Source organism: Molothrus aeneus, chromosome 1 (assembly GCF_037042795.1).
Source record: "Molothrus aeneus isolate 106 chromosome 1, BPBGC_Maene_1.0, whole genome shotgun sequence".
NCBI classification, from domain to species: Eukaryota; Metazoa; Chordata; class Aves; order Passeriformes; family Icteridae; genus Molothrus; species Molothrus aeneus.
The window spans coordinates 21,716,686-21,737,815 of NC_089646.1; the positions used below are offsets into that span (position 1 = coordinate 21,716,686).

At 38.7% G+C, this 21,130-nt stretch overlaps 1 protein-coding gene across 1 annotated transcript in view; it reads left to right on the top strand.

Annotated features, from left to right (window-relative positions):
- The window catches only part of FAM171A1 (family with sequence similarity 171 member A1), an 86,859-nt gene extending 69,558 nt beyond the window's left edge, over positions 1 to 17,301 (top strand). The window contains exons 6-8 of the mRNA XM_066552802.1: positions 9,838 to 9,954; positions 12,465 to 12,579; positions 13,217 to 17,301. Of these exons, the coding sequence (XP_066408899.1) occupies positions 9,838 to 9,954; positions 12,465 to 12,579; positions 13,217 to 14,921 (1,937 nt within the window). The 3' untranslated portion in view covers positions 14,922 to 17,301. The remainder of the gene's footprint in view (positions 1 to 9,837; positions 9,955 to 12,464; positions 12,580 to 13,216) is intronic.
- The last annotated feature ends 3,829 nt before the right edge of the window (positions 17,302 to 21,130 follow it).

The following is a 21,130-nucleotide window of genomic DNA, read 5'->3' on the forward strand; positions in this document are numbered from 1 at the left end:
TTATACATAAACAGATGGTTGGGATCATGACTTCTTCTGTGTATATTTGCCTTGATGTCAGTAGGATTTACAGCAGTATAATTAATCTCTCTATTTTTGGACACCAAATTTGTGTTCAAAACTTCTCTCTAGCCTTGTCCTCTTAAGTCAGAAATACCACAGATCCCAGTAGAAATGAAACTTTCTGCCTCCTGTGTCATCTCCAGCTCCCACCAGCTGGACTGAATAACACAGCACTTGCTCAGCTGTATTCTCCTCAGCCCCCATTTAAATGGTTTATGTTTTATGTTAAGGTGTCTGGTTTTCATTGGATTCAGGGAGCAAAACTGTTAAGTCCAGCATTCTCCATTTTAAGTCCTCTGTCATGTGGTATGACAGCATTATGTTGCACCTAGACCTCTAGATCCACATCTGGAGCTGTATGAAGGACTTCAAAATTCTACCAAATATTCCAGCGTGCATAATATGAAAATGAGATTTGTTAATATGATGCAGCTGCTAGTTAATCATTCCATCCAATAATAGGAAAATATTTTCAATGCTGTTTTCAGTTGTGTGGGAAAGGACTCTGGACTCAGTAGTGGAAGGGTTAATCCTTAGTCCTTTTGTTCATCCTCCTTAAAATATGTTATTTCTTGTGCTTACATTCTTACTACATGTAAATGAAGTTCAGAATACAGTGTCTCTGTTCTTCCTTCTCCCCAAACACTTGTTGTACACCTTGGACATGACCTTGTTGTCTTTCATTGACTGGCTTCTTTGCAGAGGAAGATGTTTCCCCAGTGCCTGAAATTTCTGCCATGTGTTCATGAAAATGATGGCAGAATATGGAGAAAAGTATCTTGGGGAACTCTTTGTAACTTCATAAAAAACAATGCTTTACATACTCCCCTCTTCTTGGTTGCTGCTTTCTGACTGCATTTAATGCCATAATAGATTTCTAAATGCATTAAAAAGTCTGGTACTTGTTTTTTCTGGGTAACGTTCTGCTGTCAGTGGTAAAATTTCTATTGATTTTTGTAAAACCAGAATTTCCAGATGTTCCTTCCTCAGCAAAATCAACAGAATGTTTTCTGTGCTCAAAAGAAGTCATGAGGATATACTTATGTGTAAGCAGTATTGATGTCTGCTTAAACTTGACTACAATTTCATAGAGGTGAACTCATGCTTGTTTTTTGTTCATAGTGTTTATAGGGAGAGAGTGACAGCTACTGTCAGGCAGAACATGTAAGCAGATTATTGTACATCTACTGGTCCAGTTCACTGTGCATTGTTTGCAAATAAGATGATTTATTAAAATCTTGGATTTAAGCTTCCCATGTGGTAGCAGCAATAATCCACCCAAAGAAAATATTGTCTTTTAGTTTAAAAATAAAACATTTCTTTTTGTTGTGAATTTGATCAGTTTCTGACTGCCACCATATTCATAACCCTGTTTGACTGACAAAAAATAATAATTCAACAGAAATATTTGCAGCCTGTCACTTGATCTGACACTGGGTGTGAGTTTGTGCCTCTGATCTTGGAGAGATGATCTGCATTTGGAGTTCATGCAGCTGCACACATGGCCTGGGACTTCATACACTTCTCCATGAGTTGTAGTGGGTTTTCTGTGCATGAGAAATGGACGTGCTCAGGAAATCACATTCTCACCCCCAAAGGTTTGAGCTTAGTATAATCACATCCAGAACACGTGGTTCTAGACCAGATTCAGTGGTGATATGGAGATTAGTTTGCAAAGGTGAAAATCACAGAAGTTAAAGGTTAAGTTATTTCTGTAGTTTAAAAATTCCTTGACTATTTGATTTTGGCTTCCTTTTTAATCCCAACTGGAAAGCTTAAATTATTCTTAAAGACTGAATACACTATTTTGTATGTTGCCATAGAAATGGCAGCTACCAAACCCAGCTTTTTACCATGTACAGTGTCGACATGATAGGTGCAGATACCATTTCAGAGTATCAGACAGACCTCAGCATTGAAAGGAAAAGAAGCTCTTCCTCTGATGCTTCACAATGTAGCTCACTGAGGTATGTTCTCACTCTCATGATTCCTCTGGAGAGAATCATAGGAGACAGTTGTGCTTATTTATTAGTGTCTGTTTTCAAAATGGATGTTGTGGATTACATATATGAAAGGCATTAATGGATTGTTTAATACTCTGCCCACCTTGTACACCATTTGAGCTGCATTTACAGCAAAGCAGATGAGGTATGGCAGGAAGGTGATGCTTAAGGGAACATTGATGGAATCGTATTGGTGCCAAAGTACAGTGATCTTTGTGCAAATAATCTACTAATATATAGGCAAGGAAATAAAACTGGAAACAGATCCCTGGCTTCTGGGAGCAGGTTTTAATAATGTAGTGTCATGTAGACATCCCTATAGCTCCACCTATAGAAGCCATGGCAGGAGAAGGTGGGAAGAGGCAGGCATCAAAGCTTCTGGAATGGAGAAAACACCTTTGTGCTTATGCAACTGCCTCAGTTGAAGAAGACCTGGATTCCCTTGATGGGAATCCAGGCAGGAGTGGGTAGTGCTGGGATGGGGCTGGAGGGGCTAAGGACCTGGGAACCCCTCCCTCTGCAGCCTTGCAATGTTAGATCAAATCCCAGTGTGCCTCTGCTTCCACTTCCAGTTTGAAAAATAGAAACTGAATGTGAGTGTGATGTGAGGCTGAAGGAAGGAAAAGGCATGCAGTGTTTTGTGCATGTGCATTTATTTATTACATGTTCTAATAATTTTGTCAGTAACTGACTGAATATGATTAATAACGTGGTAAAGCAAATTCTAAAGGCAGTATCTTTCATGTATACCAGTAACTAGGGATAGTGGTCCAACAGGCATAACTAAGCTTTTCCTTTTGAAATACAATTATTAACCTGTAATTATGGATGGAAGTAATTTCTTTAATAAGTAATTTCTGTTCTGGCATTCTGGAAGGAAATACTCTGAGGGGACCAAAGCAATGTGAGCAGTTCTGTGTACAATGTGCCCTGCCTTCTGCCCAGATATAATTAAGATTATTAAATAGTGAAAACTGGTGTGTTCTTTTGTTAAACACTTGACAGGTGATTTGAGGGGAAAAATGAGAAGAAATGGAAAAACCCACAGAGCTTCTCAGGCACAAACAATAAATTGAACTCATTGATTTCCTTGCCAAAATCTTCAAGGTAGAATGGTAAAAGCATTTCCCTTTTAGTTAACAAAATAATGGTGGTGCTGCTAGAACAGGAGCAGGATTTAGCCCTGGAAGGGTTGTGTAACAAATTCTGTAAGAGTGGAAGAATAACGAGAGTATTGGGCTCTCAGAGCAGGGACGTTTATTTTTGATGTTGCCTAGCAACCCTGAAAACAAAATTGTTATATTAACTTAAATACTATGAATTTTTAAACCCATGAGTATTGGGGGAAGGTGAGGAGGAGAGTAAGCTCCACCAATATTCAGGAAGGAATTTTCAACTTCCATTTCAGGCTTTTAGCTTTTTAGAAAATGAACAAAAGTAAAACCAAAAATCCCATCCCTCTCAAGTAAAACTTCCCCTCCTGATGCAGATTAGAGGTGATTTTCAGTCGGAAGAAGAAATCTGATAAGCAGCTTTCAACTGGTAGAATGAAAAGCTACAATTTATGTATCTCATAACATACTTTAGGAAGTTCTTTTCACAAACTTGCCCTTGATTAACTCTTCATAATAACACTGCCATTTGCAGTGTCTAAATCAATTACTTCTAGAAGCACTTTTAGTATGTTTTGAATATCCTTTGCTGTCCTACACTGTCTGATAACAACCTGCCTCATTCCTTTTGACACATAGATCTCTGTTTAACCATGAATCTGTGCCTAAGCAGGGCAATCTTACGAGACATTGTAGACAGCACAAAAGTGATCCATGCTGAAAGAAAAGCACTTCTCATTAAGGAATATTTATTTTAAAAAAATCTATGCTATTAAGCAGTACAGTTAAAAGTACCTTTCTTTTCTTTCCAAAGTGCTTTTTTCCAGGGAAGATCATCTTGTGACTAAAAATAAATTCATATTATATGGGATTATGTTTAATTTGGTTTCTTACTAATTAAATCCTCTTATTTTGGTTCCCTGCTTGAGTGGGATTTGACGATCCTATTTCCAGTTAAAAGAAACAAAATGAAAAGCAAACAGTATTTGATCAACGGAAGAATTTCTACCAAAAGCTCACATGTAAAAGTAATTTATGGAAATAAACCACCATAGCTACCATATATTTAAACACAAGCAATATTTAGGGTTTATGACTGTCCTTGGGGGAAGCTGCTGGCTGCAGCACACCCATCTGACAGTCATTTAATAGAACTACTTTGGTCAGTCATAGAAAGAAAGCACAATCAGTGTCAGCAGAAGTCCCTGCAGCAGTGGTGATCTGGAAGGCTCTGAGATGGTCAGTTTGGGAAGTTAAACCTGAAGCAAGCAGCATGATGCATCCCCCCAGAGAGCCAAGTTCTGTGCTGGGGTGGCAGCAAGAGAACTCCCCTCGCAGGCAGATCACAGGAGGGGAGGTTGTTCTCCTTCTCCTTGGCTGTAGCAAGAGTCCCATGCACTTCTCCCAGGGCAGATGGTGCTGGGGGCACTCCTGCCTCACCAAGGCCAGTGGGAAGTTTGCCATTTGCTTGAGCTGGATCAGCAGGGGATTGTCAGTGTGCACAGTCACACGTGGAAGCCAGAGGGGCTCATGCAATTCCCTGGATTTCACTACAGAAATCAATTTAAAATAATAAAGCCTAGCTTTAAAATATGTCTTACTCAGAGGCATCATGTGTCCATTCGTGCTGCCTGGTTCCAGCAAGCTGTCACGTGGAATAGTTGATGTCTTTGGAGACAACAGGACATCTCTTTTCTGGGCAAACCAGCCACACCTGCAGTGACCTGCCTGTGCAGGGGGATTGTCTGGAATAGCTGTTCTTCAATGGCTTCTCTGCAATTGCTGCCACCTGGGCACTCTCCTTGCTGAACGTGCCATTTTTCAGTCTGATTCAGAAGCAAACCAAATTAAATTACAAAAAGGTGTTGTTTAATGCTGAATATGTCTTGAAATAGGGATTTAATGTGCAAACCATTTTTTGTTAAATTTGTTCAGTGGAGGCCCCGTCTGGCCTCCATTGGCAAGTCCTAAAAGCTGCCTGAGATAAATGAGTATGTTCATCACAATCAAAGTTACTGCAAAGTATTAAGATGCTTCTCTCTAGCAGAATTTATCTCTCCTGCTCTGCTGAAATCTTTAACTTCTCTGATATTTTTGCGGTCAGATGGATAGCAGCTTTCTTTATCTGATCATTTTTTGATTTGTGTATCTTTAAAGTACTCTGATCTTTATATTCTTTGCTGTGTTCTCTTACCTTGATTTTGAGTTTCATACATGAAAGAATGATGAGTAGAAGCTTCTAAAGCTTTTTAAGAAAGAGTGACAAATAAATTTGTTAAATTACATCATTTATTCCAAAAAGTCAATAAGAGGCAGTATAATTTTGGTGAGAAAAGCATTAAGTGTCTAGGTTCTTCCCCTGCTGTTAGTTTGAGCCAGAAGACAGCTCCCTTGACTTGAATCTTGGATCAGCATGTTGGCTCCACTGAGCAGTAAGAGAGGAAAAAGAGGAAGAGAAATGTAAAATTGATCTATAAGCAAGAATGTATCTATATATAGAAGTTTTCCATGAAGCACCAGAAAGTCTTTAAGAATTAATGGTGAATTGGCCCAAATCATGCAGTGCTTACAAACTGTACTGAGCTTGCTGTTTCTGCTCCAAAGAGGCATGGACAAGTTTTCTTTGGAACAACACAGTCTTGAACAAAAGTGATCACTTCCATTACATCCAGCTCTTCTTACTGGTTTGTTTTGGTTTTTTTTAATAATTGTTTGTATTGTTTGTTACTTAACAATTATTACAAATCAAGTATAAATATTAATAAGCAGTGAAAGTCATTGATTTTGCTGACTTGGGTGGGGGGAAGAAGTAGATGTTGCAGGATATTTGGAAAAATAATAAATTGAATTATTAGAACACAGCATACAGGGAGGTAAGACCTCTCTTCCCTTCTAAATCCTCCTGCTAAGTCCTGCAGTTGTAATCCTGCCAACACAGAAAGAAGGAATGCTGCTTGCTCTTCTTCCATTTGCAGGAATTGATTGAAAAATGGACAAAGATCTTTAGTGACTGCCCCAGTCTCCTCCTTTGCTTACAGCAGCGAGTGTGTGAGGACATAGGGAGTAATGAGCTTCATTTTTAGAACAGGAAAACATCTTGTTTTCCACTCCAAGGAGGACTCTGAGGCAGGATGGGGAATTCGTTCTCAAGGCTGCACAGCAATGAACTCTTGGTCACGTAAGGCGGTGTGAAAGGGTGGGAACACAGCCAGTCACGACCAGACAAGTGGGTTTTGCTCAATAGAAGGTCCAACATTAGTCATTACAGCAAGGCATTGCATGTAAGGAGCTGCAAGAACACTGCTTGTTTGATGCTACTTGAAAAGTAACCAGGAAATTAGAACCTATAAAGAATGAAATATGAGAGACCTGGAGGTATGTCAGTTCCCTCCAGTAACACCAGGTTGGCTTTCAGCTATTTGATCACAAAAGAAACAATACAGGACTTTGTGTTTTCAGCTGTTTCCACTCAAACCTGTTTTGTTGCTCTTGTTGTAAAGGATGGAGTTCTTTGCTTTCTTCATGCCATGATGTGGGAGGATGCTCTGTTTTGTTAGGGGACTGCTGGTAAGAGATGGTGAAGCTTTAAGAGGCAAATTTAGCACCCAAGTGTTGGACAATGAAAGTATCACATAGGGCTGACAATGAGATGTGTACTCATGGTTCACAGGAACCCACACTTGGTGTCATCATGATGAAGGAACTTGGGGCAGTGCCATTTAAAAGTTACTATTTTCTGTCATAATACACCAATTTGTAGGGTATGGTCAACAAAAGCTGCATCTCTTTTGTTTAAAGATGACCAATATTGGATATATCTTTTATGCACTTGAAATATCTTAACCATCCATAACAGAGAGATGGAATTACATTTTTCCTTAATTTATGCAGACCAGCACATTGCCTGGAGTATGTCCAGTGGTTACCAAGAGCAGGTGAACTAAGTGAGCAGCAGACAGGTGTGAAACCTGACTGAGGCTTGTGCAGTAGACTCTCCTTTGCTTCCATCACAAATAAGGGATTCTTGTTGTTGCTCAAGTATGAGCAACCCGAGCTGCTGCTTGTTTGACAGGACGGCAGCAGAGCTCTGCCCATGGCAATAAACCTGCAGCCTCTCAGAGCTTCTCGATGGCTGCATGATGCAGAGTATTTCTGAGCAAAAGGCTTTTCCGGAGGGCTGCACTCCTTGGCTGCAGCACCGTGTGGGGAAGGTGTGCTGGACACAAGTTCCCCCTAGTGAGGGGATCGGTAACAGCTTCGGCTCCAGGAGGCAGCTGTAGGAGTAGACATGGGAGGTACTGACTTGGCTGAATTACATATGTCTGTGCTCTGCTTGTGTGTGAATTTAAAGGGCTTGGAGATGATAAGAAAAAAAAGGGAAACTTAATGTATTCATCACCCAGGTCCTTCCTTTTATTTTTGATCAGTGCTTTTTATCTCTGTTGAAGTTTTATTTCACATTGTTGTGTATTTCAATAGTTGGTGCATATTCTCATCATCCACATCTTGCAGAAAAAGAAAAATGACAAGGCTCAAGGTTACAGGTTTTTTTAACCAAATGGCATTTTAGAGACAAGATAAAGCAATTTGTGACCCTAAGGGCTATTTTTCACCTTCGGGGCTATTATTATGATGTCTTCCCTGAAAGTGCATGGATAGAGAATCTGAAGGGTTAGTGGCCATGTTAGTGGAGAAAAATAAATCTACTTCTCCTCGATTTTCCAGAAACTCCACAAAAATGTGGACAATTCCATTCTATTTTTCCTGAAAATGTTTCCCTAAGAGAGGTAAATTAATGACTACATGAAGATGTTCTGCAACAGCAGTTATAAATGCCACGTATGCAAATCTGTGTACACAGATTTTGGTCTTTTTAGTACTGTAAATCAAAAATACTTGTCTTGTGTGACTTTCTTCATGAAATAACAGATTATTGCTACCCTCTACAGACTGAAAATGATACTTGGAAAACTGATAATTACATCAGTAACTCCTTTACCCTGAATAAATTCAGTTTGGTTGCAAATACAGTTGGCATCTGACAGCAGTAGTCATCTAGATCTAGAAATCCTCTCAATTGTGTATTCTTCTAAACCTTTCATTGTATTCAGGTGGATTTATTATTAGCCTAAGACAGTGGTCTTACATAGGAAAAATCACTATTAGGGAGGAAATAAATACTCAAAAAAACCATTTTTATGTGTAGAGGGTTTGCACAGATGGATAATCTAAGGAACACAGAAGAAATCATCAGGATCTTTAACGTATTATCAAAACAACAAACCCAGCCGCAGCACCTCTTCTGTGTGTTCTGTACTCACTGCTGAGTGTTCAGATGACTGCCATCCAAAGTGCTGTTGCTTAATCCTAAGTGACATCTAATGAAAAACACAATTTTGGGAATTACAAGCAGGAGACTTATTTAAATGAAGGGGAATCACAAGTACATGATGCAGCTTTCCTTTCAAGTGAGCGTTTGAAGCTGGGTAAGGGAAATACAGCATTCTTCCCCCTTCAGCACAGAAATAGAGAACTGCACTACAGAAATGCAGAGGGGTTTATCCCTCCTCTGTACACAGATCAGCATCCTGGTGGTGGCCATCAAAATATGTGAGGCCTTAAGGAGGCCAAGCCCTCTATTATGGCACCCACTGGAGGTGCCAAGCCAGGACTGCAGGTTTGGGGAACACTGCCTGGCACCAGGGGTGGCCTCTCAGTGATTGCTCTTCATGTCAAGGCCAGCAGTTTCGTTCAGAGAGGATGAATACAGGAGCAGTCTAAAGCCATTCTGGGTATTTATTACATCAGAAACTAAGGTGACAGCCCCAGAATCAGGGATCTCAATGAATGACAAAAAGGTGGTTCAGTTGTAAAGGTCTTCATAATCCAACTCTTGGAATAAAAGTAATCTTCATGAACTAGATAAACTCTTGACTAGTGCAGATTGTCAACCTGGACTTAAACAGATTGCTTTTAAATTGTTAGTCTTACTTATTTTGAAATTATCAGTTCATAATTTTTAAAAAAAGAGTATTTTGTTTCCTTTAAGAAACATGTTTTAAAAAACTCATCATCTGTTACCAAACAGTATTCCTGGGGCTATTATACAGATACTGAATGATTAACAGAGTTAATCACAGCAGTGGTGCAATGTAATTCTGGTCATTGGCAGTAACTAAGCTTTTTGTTTTCTGTATAGAAAAGCCATTTTGAGGAAACATTTTCCTCTGTCTTCTAGAAGTTGACAGCCAGGGCTGGTAGCAAGGTGGTGTGTAGAACTCAAGTGTGGTCGGAGAGATGCGATGTCTCTTGAACTACACTTTTTAAGTTGGCTGTCTTATTATAATCAGCTTCAGGAATATCTATCTTCAAAACAGGGGAACCCAATACAACAATAAATGTTTTCTTTTAATGGGTTTTGAAGATTTACTAGTTTTATTTAATCTTAAATGTTTTGGGTTTAGGTTGCTTTTTTGCTCCTGAGAAAGCCATTGGTGCTCTCAAATGCCAGTGACCAGAAGGCACCACTTGCCACTTCACAGCAACACACACAAACCCTAGTGCACATGGATAGGTTTTGTTACTGCTTGATTTTCCTCTTGTTTGCAGAGGAATGTGTGAATATCTGTAACATCTTCCTACAATTTCTACATTTACAGGGACATGGCTGAAGAGTAGTTTGGGCATTGTACAACAAGAAGGAAATCAGTTGACTTGGACTTATATTGCACCTCAGCTGGGCTACTGGGTTGCAGCTATGTCACCTACTATCCCAGGTAAGATGGAATTGGATTTTAATGATATTTGCAGTGCTGGGTAATTATTTATTTTTATATAATGTTTATATTTTCCAGAATGACCTCATCTGAGACACCACAGATCAATAATGGATTGTTAGAAAACAGAAATCTGAAAGTAAAGGGTTAATTTTTTTCAGGATTGTGTGGTGCAACCCTGGTGCTCAAAATATCTGTGTCATTTCAATGGGGAACATTTCAAAGTGTTCCTGCTTTGATGCATTTGTGTCACCACTGCCTGGTAGAGCCATTGCTAGAAAACAGTGTGTTGGTGTTCCAGCAGGTAGAAGAAGAACAGGTGCTGTGAAGTGTCTGTACAGAAACTCACAGAGATATGGATTCACCTAAAACCAGCGTTATCCTGGGTTAGACACTTCCGGATGGATGGATGGATGGATGGATGGATGGATGGATGGATGGATGGATGGATGGATGATGGATTGACACTTTTTTCCTTTTGCACTGAAGATGCCCATTTTGCCCTGAGTTATGCTTTGCATCATCTTGGTGACTGATTAATTTACACTGTGAATAACTTAGCTTAGAAGTTCTAGGAGGTATTTTAGAGTGGCATTAGTACAGAGCTAATTGTTGCCATCTGCAAACCTCTTGGCATAATTGTAAAAAATGACTTTGAACTAGCCATTAATTATATGTGCTTTGGAGATGATTAGTGCTGCAACTTCTGGTTCCTTTTTCTCTGTCTGTAGCTGCCTCAGATTTCTTGGAAGTAGCTCTTCAGTCACCAATAATCTGAGATACCTCGGTGTATAAAAGTGCCAATCAGTCAATCATCAATCAAAAAAAAGAAAACAAAAAAAACCCCAACCCAGAACTCCTTACAGATTTTATTAGGCTTTCCAGATAAAAACCTAATCTAGTAGAAATGAAAACATGCTTGCCTTGGCTGTGCAAGCTCATTAAATTAAATATAACCAACAAAACCAAACTCTTACATGAGTACAAGTTTTAAAGTCTACTCATCATTAAGTAGTTTCATAATATGTGAGTTTCTTATTTGAGGTTCTATTAAATGATAGATATTAAATGCTGGGCTATTCAGCTGATTCATTGCTGAACAGAATTTAGAGGCAGGTGCAGATCTGAATAGGCTATCATATTAAATTAAATAGAATTTCACAAAATAATTGTTCTTAAAGAAAAAGCAACTTCTCTGAGCCAAACATTTTCCAGTACAGTTCTATCCCAGACTTCAAGGAAGTTACACTAGTCATAGAATTGAGCTTGTAACTCTGAGGTTACAAAGCCTGTAACTCTTAACAAGAGAAGGCTTATTTGTCCTTGTGATTTACCTTGTATGGCAGAGTTGCTACTTGTATTTTACTTTTCCTTCCTTCTAGGGGTAGATCTGAGTTCCTAAAAATTTATTGCAATGGGAACAACATTTTCATGAAAAATTCAAGTGATCTATCTTGTCTTCTTTTTGCTTAATGTCCTAAAGCAACAGTAAAATGAATTATGCAATGGTAGTGGTAGGAGAGAATGTATTAATATTTAGATTTCCCAAACGCAATACAATTTATGTTACTTTTAATGAGTTAATGTATTTTTGCATATTTTATCTCCTAATTGAATGTGTTTGAGTTCTTATCTCAAAAATGGACAAAAATGATCTTTGTTTTCCTAGCAGTGGCTCTACAGACCACTGAAGATCCACAGATGAGGTTTTGCAAACTTTATGACCTAGACCCTCTAAGTTGGCCAAGTTTGCTGTGCTTCACAGTACATGCATGTTAGTCTGCCAGCTGGTGCTGTACCTCCTTGCCTGCAGATGAAAATTTGGGTCTTTATTTCAAAATCATCATAAGGATTTCACAAACCAACTGGGTCACACATGCATAACTGGGAACAGATGTTGTCCACATGTGTGCGTTCCTTTGTGTGTTAGAACATTTACTAAGTGTTATTTAAACCTGGAGTTACAACACTCTTTCACTAGTGGCCTGGTAATTAAAGCTACTGAAGATCTGCTTGGCTTGGCTTGATCGAAACTTCAGAGCACCAACACCTCTTCCAGAGAATCCTGTACTGCACTGTCTGTACTGTTTGGTGTGAAGAGCCACAGATGTTAAAGAGTAGTTGTTGCCCACAGTGTTGCTTTGTGCATTACAGTGCTGGGAGATGCTGAGATGGATTCAGCATTTTCTCCAGTGGTGAGAGCTTTTTGGCACACAGTGTCAGCATTAGGACCTGGAAAGCAGCATTCACTGATGCATGCTCCCATTGAAACTAACTGCTTTTCCACAGAATGAGCTAGCTGGACTTGCAGTCATGAAAACCAGCACATGCTTTCTTCACAGCTTGCTCCCTTCTCCAGAGATGGTCTGTTCAGTAGGCACCAGAGCAATGAGCAGCACTTGCTTAGCACCCTCATAATAAGGGAAAGTGTCCTTCTCCTTGTTCAACTGTTGCTCCTCTTCCTATTTGCAGATTATTACAGGTCTAAATTCTCTTTTCTGGCCTTCCAGGTCCCGTTGTAACACACGACATTACCAGCTATCACACAATGTTTCTTTTGGCAATTTTAGGAGGGATGGCTCTCATACTTCTAGTCTTGCTGTGTCTGCTTTTGTATTATTGCAGGTAAGATTCACCATCCTGATTACTTAGTTCATGTTGAAAACACAAGCTTTTTTTTGCTTATGAAATTAAAAACTTCTGTATTGAAACATTTTTCCTTTGGGGGAAAAAGAAAAGGCAAGCAAATGCTTGAAAAAGAAAGAAACAGTGAGATCAAATTTCCTGTGTTCCTGGTTACATGCAGCATATAAATCCCTGCCTTTGGGAGGATGGTAGTTGAGTGAATCACATATATCTGTACCTGTGTTCTCCATGTAACTTCCTATCAAACATGGGCATAGGTTCAAGATCTCTCTACCTGTTATGCATTTGCAAATGATCTTTCTGTTGGCATTGTATTAAAATGAATGTTAAATTATCAGCAAATGCCTACTAATGAGTGATTTTATACTTGCCTTCTCTAGACATTTACTCCAGTTTGTAATTGGTACTTGAGATATTTCCCAAATGACATTAGTTATTCTTTAATTTTATCTTCGCTGCTGGGATAAGCTTTTAATTTTTAGATTATGTAATAAAAGTTCAATTCCCCTAATACTAACCATTGCTTAAAAATCTTCTGTTAAGACACACTCGCTTCTCTTGTTTCTGTGTACAACATTCATAAATTTATAACTTCTTTTGTTACTGGCTTTTATAGAAGAAAATGTCTAAGACCACGTCAACATCATAAGAAACTGCAACTTTCGACAGCACTGGACACTTCTAAGAAGGATCAAGCAACCTCAATGTCCCATATAAATTTAATATTTTCACGTCGTGAGTCAGAATTTCCAGGTGGATTGTCCGTTGCTAGCAATGGACACGCTGAAAACTCAGGGGCAAAGGAATTAATCAGTGCTGTCCACATGGAGATGGTATCACCTACTGGAGAAGCAGATATGCATACACCTATGCTCAAACACTCCTTCAGTACTTCCCAGGAGTTTAGCTCCCGAGAGGAACTGCTCTCTGACAAGGAGAAAGACAAGAGTAGAATTTCCTTGGATGACCTGACTCCCAGTGGGTCTCTAAGAAAAGACTACCACAAGTCAGCAGATAGTTTTCCTCTAAAGACAAGAAAATCTACAGAAACAGCTGAAGGCTATGAGTCCCCTATCAAAGAGGAATATAGGAGAAGTTACAATGCTATGCTGTCTCAGCCTTTATTTGAAAAGCAAGAGAGAGAAATTCAAGTATCTATGAACCATATTGCTACTGGAAGTAAATACAATATTCAGGAACAAATATACCCCACACCTTCAGCCCCTGAAAAAGAGCTGCTGGACTGCAGACCTACTGATTGTATGATGTCTCGTTCAGTTGATCACCTTGAAAGACCTACGTCTTTCCCTCGACCAGGTCAGTTAATCTGCTGCAATTCTGTCGACCAAGTCAATGACAGTGTTTACAGAAAGGTTTTGCCTGCACTGGTCATCCCAGGTCATTACATGAAGCTGCCTGGAGAACACCCTTTTGTTAGCCAGCCCCTGGTTGTCCCAGCTGACCAGCAGATTGATATAGAAAGACTTCAGGCTGAGCTTCCTAACCCTCACGCACGGCTCTTCCCACACCCTGCCCAGCAGCTGCAGCCCCAGCAGTTGGCATCCCAAGCAATATCTCAGCAACATTTGCAAGATGCAGGTGCAGCTGAGTGGAGTCAGCAAAATGCTTCCATGTCTGAATCTATTTCCATTCCTGCCTCTCTTAACGATGCATCCCTGGCTCAGATGAATAGCGAAGTGCAGCTTCTTACAGAAAAGGCTTTGATGGAATTGGGAGGTGGGAAGCCATTGCCTCACCCTCGAGCATGGTTTGTTTCTCTAGACGGGCGTTCCAATGCTCACGTTAGACATTCATACATTGATCTCCAAAGAGCTGGTAGGAACGGGAGTAACGACGCCAGTTTGGACTCCGGTGTTGACATGAATGAACCAAAATCTGCCCGAAAGGGAAGAGGAGATCACCTGTCTGCACCTCAGAGTCACCCCCCAGTGCAGGAGCACCAGCAGAGAGAGCGGAAGGTTTCAGACAGCACAGCTTACACACAGCTCGTGTACTTGGATGACATGGACCAAAGTGGCAGCGAGTGTGGAACAGCCGTTTGTAGCCCTGAGGACAATGCTCTCCGATGCCTCCTAGAAGGCACCAGTAAGAGAAGTGGTGTGCAGCTGCCCAGCCTGCAGGAGGAAACCAGAACTGTGGATACCAAACCAGAGCCATTAACTAGTCCTGAACATGGAACATCCGTTCAAGATGATGATGATGAAGATGAGGAGGATGAGGAAGATGACCAAGGGGAAGATAAGAAGAGTCCTTGGCAGAAACGAGAGGAAAGACCACTAATGACTTTCAATCTAAAATGAGCTATTGTGAAAATCCACCCTTCAGTGGAGTATAAAATTGCCAAATATCCTTTCTGTGGAAGTGCTTGATATTTTTTTTTCTTTTTTTCTTCTTTTTTTTTTTTATACTGTGGAGAGAAAAGAGAAAAACAAACTGTGGTGAGCAACATTTGAAAGAACTTAAATGCATTACTGTGTAAATGTTAGAAAAGAATTAAAATCATTCCTCTGATTTAACAGCTGCCTCCAGTGAGATAGCTGAACAAAGAGTGTGATTGTTATTCCATATACTTGATATTGGTCATCCAGGATGTTGAAAATACTGACAAATTGTTTTGGTTGGTTTATGACCTCAATCTCCTTATGAATGGGAGCTGGTAAAGCTTTTGTTTTGTAGGCCAATTTTATGTTGATAATGCTACTGAAAGTATCTTAAATACAGGAGTTTGACACATGGTGTCCAAAATTGTGCATTATCTCAATGAAAGGCTATGCATTGCTGCTTTTAGTAATATTTTGCTTATACTATGCTTTTCTTAATTTTACAAGTTGGTTGTAAGCATATTATGTCCTTTATTATAAACTACTCAGCAATTTATTTTAATGTACAACTGCAGGAAACTTGAGTAGCATCCCTTAGCATTGAAGCCTTTTTATGAAACCAAACTGAACTTTGTGTCTACTAAGATTCCTCCAATTCTGGTACCATTTTCTCAAAGTGCCTTTTTTACAGTAACAATGAACAGTCCCTTCTTTTGCTAAGTCCTTTTAATTGACCCCATTTGAGATTTTATAAAATTCTGAACTTCTACCTTTTATTTTAAGCTGCATGCCAAGAGTCCCATTTTGTGCTGAGCATTTCTCATTTCAATACAGTGTATTCTGTAGCTATCATGTATATTGTGGATTCTGTTTAGCCAGGATAGACTTAGAAGACATTTTAAAGGGCCCAGAGTAGCCAAGAAGATAGTTTCAGTGACTGTATATATTGTTAGTTTCCTCTGGAATCCCATGAGCTAATCATGCTCATATAAAATGGACTATCGACCGAGCAAGTGGACTGAATGTGTCTAAAAAAATTGGGGAAAAAACAAATGTACTATCCAAAAGTGCCAGAATTACTCTTCTGTGCTTTTTCCATACAGGGCTGCTTGGTTATCCAAAAATTATAATTGAAAATAAACTGCAAAAAGTATCTTTGTGGATTTTTTCCTCTGTTAGTGGTTATCACATTATTTTATGGTATTTAAAAAGAAAAATGCTTTGCTTTCATTTTTCCTGTGCATATTTATGCTCGTGTGACTTTCTTTTGCAGCTCTCATGAGCTTAAGTCAATACTGAAATTTAGACCCCTTTTCAGAAAAGCATCATCTGTATCTTGATAAATATGTAATGATTTGCTTAAGTATCATTGCAAATGAAATCCTGGTATCACCAAAATTTCCTGTCAAGTCACACTTCCCATGGGCCAGTTTTCTTTCTGAGATTTCTGTGGGTACTCACACTTACTGCACTCTTCTCACTTTTTCATGAATTGGGTTCAAAGAAGAGGAAGTATGAGACTTCCACTTTTGTGGAATCCTTTGTATACATTCAGTTTATCATGTTTCATTCAGTTATTTTTATGCAGATTAGCAGCAGGCATGCTTACTAAAGTTAATACATAATCTCCAAAGTGATTTAAATGCTATATAGTTTCTATTTAATTTGTAATAATAAGCCTCAACTGACATTCATTGTTTTATTTTCAGTAAATTTCAAGGTTTTCATAGAGAGTCTTGTAATTTCCATATTACTGTAAGTCTTACTTGGGAACCTTGATCTCTAGCCAGGAGTTGAATCCTGATTTCCTAGTTCCCAGGTCAGTGCTCCTTTCCATCCACAAAGCCAGATCACTTTTTGCTTTGGTTCATGTTTGGAAGTGGTATATGTTGTAAAAGGAATCTAAAATATTGTGGAGTGCATTGAATATTGATATCACCGTATTAGCACTAAATTACATTTTTACTCATTGTGTATGTGGCAGGTCCTTTCCTGTCCTGTTTTGGAATTTTGTACTGACCACCTGTGAATTGGTTTTGGGCTCTGGGTTACTTATTGTCAGTTTGTGCAAGGTCACTGAACAGAAAAATATGACTTTAAGGGCATAGTATTTATCAGATGTTAGTAAGTGCTGGTAATACAGTGTCACTTATTAATCAGAATGCTGCATATGTAAACATTCTGAATAAAAATTTTCCATACTAGAATTATTGTGCTATTTAATTTCCAGTTTTCTGTTGTCTTAAATCTGTCATTTTTAATTGCATTCTTTTTTTCACATTCCTTTGCAAAGTTTCCATCATTGCTATCTTGTAAAGTGAGATTGTTGCTATTAAATTGCAGTGGTTTGTTTCTTTAATTGTGTTGGTTTTATGTTCATTTGATGATTTGTGGTTCTAATACAGCAAATATACTTGAACAAACACCATGTCAGTATGTTTCAAATCTTAAAAATAGCATTTTTTAAGTGGTGTGATAGTTTAATTTTGCAAAATACATAGTTTATGAAATGTATTTCTCTATATCCACACCTGGGCCATATGCTAAATGAAGCTGGAAGAGAGTTAATGCAGTTCAGGTAACAGGTTAAGATTAAGATTAGAGTAGGTTATGCCTAATCTAAAAGTCCATTGATAAGTTCCATGTTTTAATTTTCAAAAACTTACTGATGCAGATAAATCAGTAAAATACAAAGAAATTTTCTCACTTCTATATTGCACTTGCACAGTGAAGCAAGTACTAATAAAGCTTATAAAACACAGAGACAAAATATAACTTGAATAGGTCTTGGCAGCAGCAGCTCCAAGTCCATGTAGAAGATAACCTAGAAAAGCAATTGTTTTCTTGTTTTATGATGGCAGATATTAGTAGGAGAAAAATGCAAGTTTGTAATGACAAAGCTTACAAAAATAATGAAAATATGTTTCTCTTAAAAAAAATACTAGAAACAAATCTTCAAAGTTCAGGTTCATTTCTATCACAGACTTTCTGAAATGTTAGCACTGTTGGGAGTTAAAACACTCACTAAGAGTTCATTCATTTCATGGTTGTCCCTCAGCTCCCACTTTCTTCCTGCTCCAATACTTGCTTCTTAAAGCTTCTTAAACTGCCTGTAAAGCACCTTGACTTACTGTGATAATGACCTCTTACTGCTCGATTAAGTGCTTTGTCAGGGTACCGGCAGCCAAACCCTCTGCAAATACAGGGACAAGAACTGGTTACTGCCTCGGAGCATCTGCAGTCTTAACATATTAGACAAATTATACAGACTTGTGGTTCTGATCTGACATGAACAGATTACAAAGGAAGGCCCAGCATTTGGAAATGGCTCATAATGCTTTTCTTTGTTACAGGGAGGACTGAGTACCTTTAGTAGAGTGAATTAAGCACTGTTGAAATACCTTGGCAATATTTTCATTTTCTGCTCTTCATTCTATTCATGAATGCTCTCAAGGACCAATTTTATGTCACTATTCTGAACCAGTATATTTGAAATTGGTAAGAAACTAAATGTCCTATGTAGGCTTTAGCCTACAGAACAGTACAGGTATAAATGAGCAAGTATTGGATGAGATATTTACTCTTACTCTAGGAAGGTCTGTAGTGAACCAAAAAGGCTTTTTTTTTCTTAACAAGAATTCATCTGGGAATTAAAATTTATTATAACACAGTAGTCAACTACCAATAGTCTGTAACTTGGAGCATTGTAGGGTCCATGCAGTACATCCTTGGACTTGGTCAAAAGAAGAAGAGCATCTGTTTACCTTTCTAAAATACATGTGCAACAGATAGGGTTTTTCTGAATCAGTGCTGCCGTTTGGTCTCTCCAGCATTTGAAATTCAAGTTGTGGTATCTGCCACCTGGTGGCGAACTGCTTCTCCAGAAGAGCTGTGTGTGAAGCAGTTTGTCATTTCAATAAAAGCACAGTTAACAACTTCAGTAACACCAGTAGGCAGCTGGCACAGGGTCATCAGTAATTTCCTGGACCTGCTGTCAGTCCAAGTGCAGAGATCCCTGTCAGCTGAGAGACCTTGCCCAAACCCTTTGCTGGGGGAGTACCCAGCTTATGACATCTCCATTCAAATCAAAATTCATCATCACTGATGGCTCTGTATTCTGCGTGGTGAATAGCACCTTGGGTTTAGAACAAAATAAAATAAAAACAAATTTAACTACTGTTTCCAAAGTTGAGGAAAATAGGAGCAACTAAATTATTCTTTCCTGTTCCTCTGCTAACAGACAGAAAAACTGGCAGGTTCAACACTAATGCTTCATAATGCTAACCTTACTATTGTTATGTGTGTGTGTATATATGTATATGCACTCACACATTATTTATAATATATATAATATTATGCTATATCATATGCCATGATAGATACATACATACACTATATTTTCATCATATGTTCTATTTTGGAATTGGAGCTTCAGGTGAACAAATAGGCAGCTGTCTAGTGCAATTTTCAGAAGAGAGTAGTATTTTTTATTACATTCACTCATGTAATTCCAGCTGATAAATTGAGACCAGGTACTGTCTTCTATTTGTCAGTAATAACAGAAGGGGTATCTAGTTCTTTTCAGCTGTAATCCTCTGGTATCCATAGGTAATTACTTTGCAAACCGTGGCACCTCTTACCACTTAACTGAAGTATTTCTTGTTTTATTGATGTGCTTTTCTTCTAGGAATGAACAGTGCCAGTTAGTTTGTTTGATCATTAAATAGCTATTCTGCCTTAGAAACTTACAGGCATGGGGAAGGAAAATGTGATGACAACAGGGAGGTACAAATGAATTACTTGTTTACAGGTTATTTTTGTAATTCTGTAGAGAAGGACTTTGTGTTCACATGACTAGAAAGACAGACTCCTCAATAAGCCAAACAGAGGAATGCTCCTGACAGTTTTATATTATAAAGGGATGAAATGGTGCTTAAAATAATGCTGTGAGATGAGAAATCCCACTTTCAAAGGAACCGCTGGTCCTGCTGCAAGAGAGGTTGGGCATCAAAACTGAAAGAACTTATTTAAAGTGGGTCCTGTTACAAGCACTGTTTTTAAAAGGGTTTTGTTGATTTAGTGGTTGTAGGAAGTTGTAAAAGCTTGGAGATGAGAGAAGGACCTTGGCTTTTGTCTCCTCTCTCTTTATGGAATGCCCCTTCTATAAATCCAACTCCCTGATTCTGCTTTCAGTTTTGTGCCATGCTGTGAGGCCACACATCAATGGGACATAAAATGTGACACCCTAAGATTAGACTTGTCAGTGAAGCTACTTTTAGGCGTTGGTGAGGGCAAGCTTTCTTTGTGCCTATGCTATTTGCTCTAATGAGTATTTAACACTCTGCAATCCTGCATTAAATAATCAAATAAAAATGAGAGAAGCAAAACATCATAGCCAATGAGAAGTGTATTTGTCTTGAGAGCTGGATTGGTCTTTCATTCCTTGAAATCCTTGAAAGTACACTTAGGTAAGTGTGTGTGTGCACGCACACGTGCATGGACACACGTTCACATGTATGTATATAAGTGCACTTCCTATGTATATAAGTGCACTTGGTATAAAAGCTGGCTTAAATACCAGTTGCAGCATTTCAACATCAAGCAATGGCCAGGTGAGGGTTGCTTGCCCAGCCTGACTGGAAGAACCGGCATAAGAGCCCATAAAGGCTTGGATTAATTAACTTAATTGTCCTTGTGGTCTGACACTGCAGGGTCAAAACCATGCTGATGCTGAGTTTCTGCTGTACCTCCAACTTCCAAGAGATTTATTCACACTTGCCTTCTAGCCTAGACCTGATGTATAAATTTTGTAATTAAAGCTTGTCTAGTATCTATATTTTAAGTAAGTTAATATGCAGTTGTTGCACACTTGACAGTCTTTTCTTTTGCACAAAGTTGTAAAATTCTGAAGGGTAAAATCTTACCATAAAATCTAAAAAAACTCAGCATAGAAATTTAAGAGTTATAATAGAGTCTGATTTTCTGTGGTCTTCATAGGGAAGACACTATTCTATGAGACATTTCTTAATTCAGTGTAATTCTCCATGCTATAGGTGTGGCATCCTGAACCATGCTGTTAATCTGTTTCTAACCACCCACAAGGCACATCTGTCACAGGAAAAAGTTCTTTCTTGTTTGTGGGTAAAGAACTATCTGAAACAGACAAAAAGAAAACTCTAAAAACATAC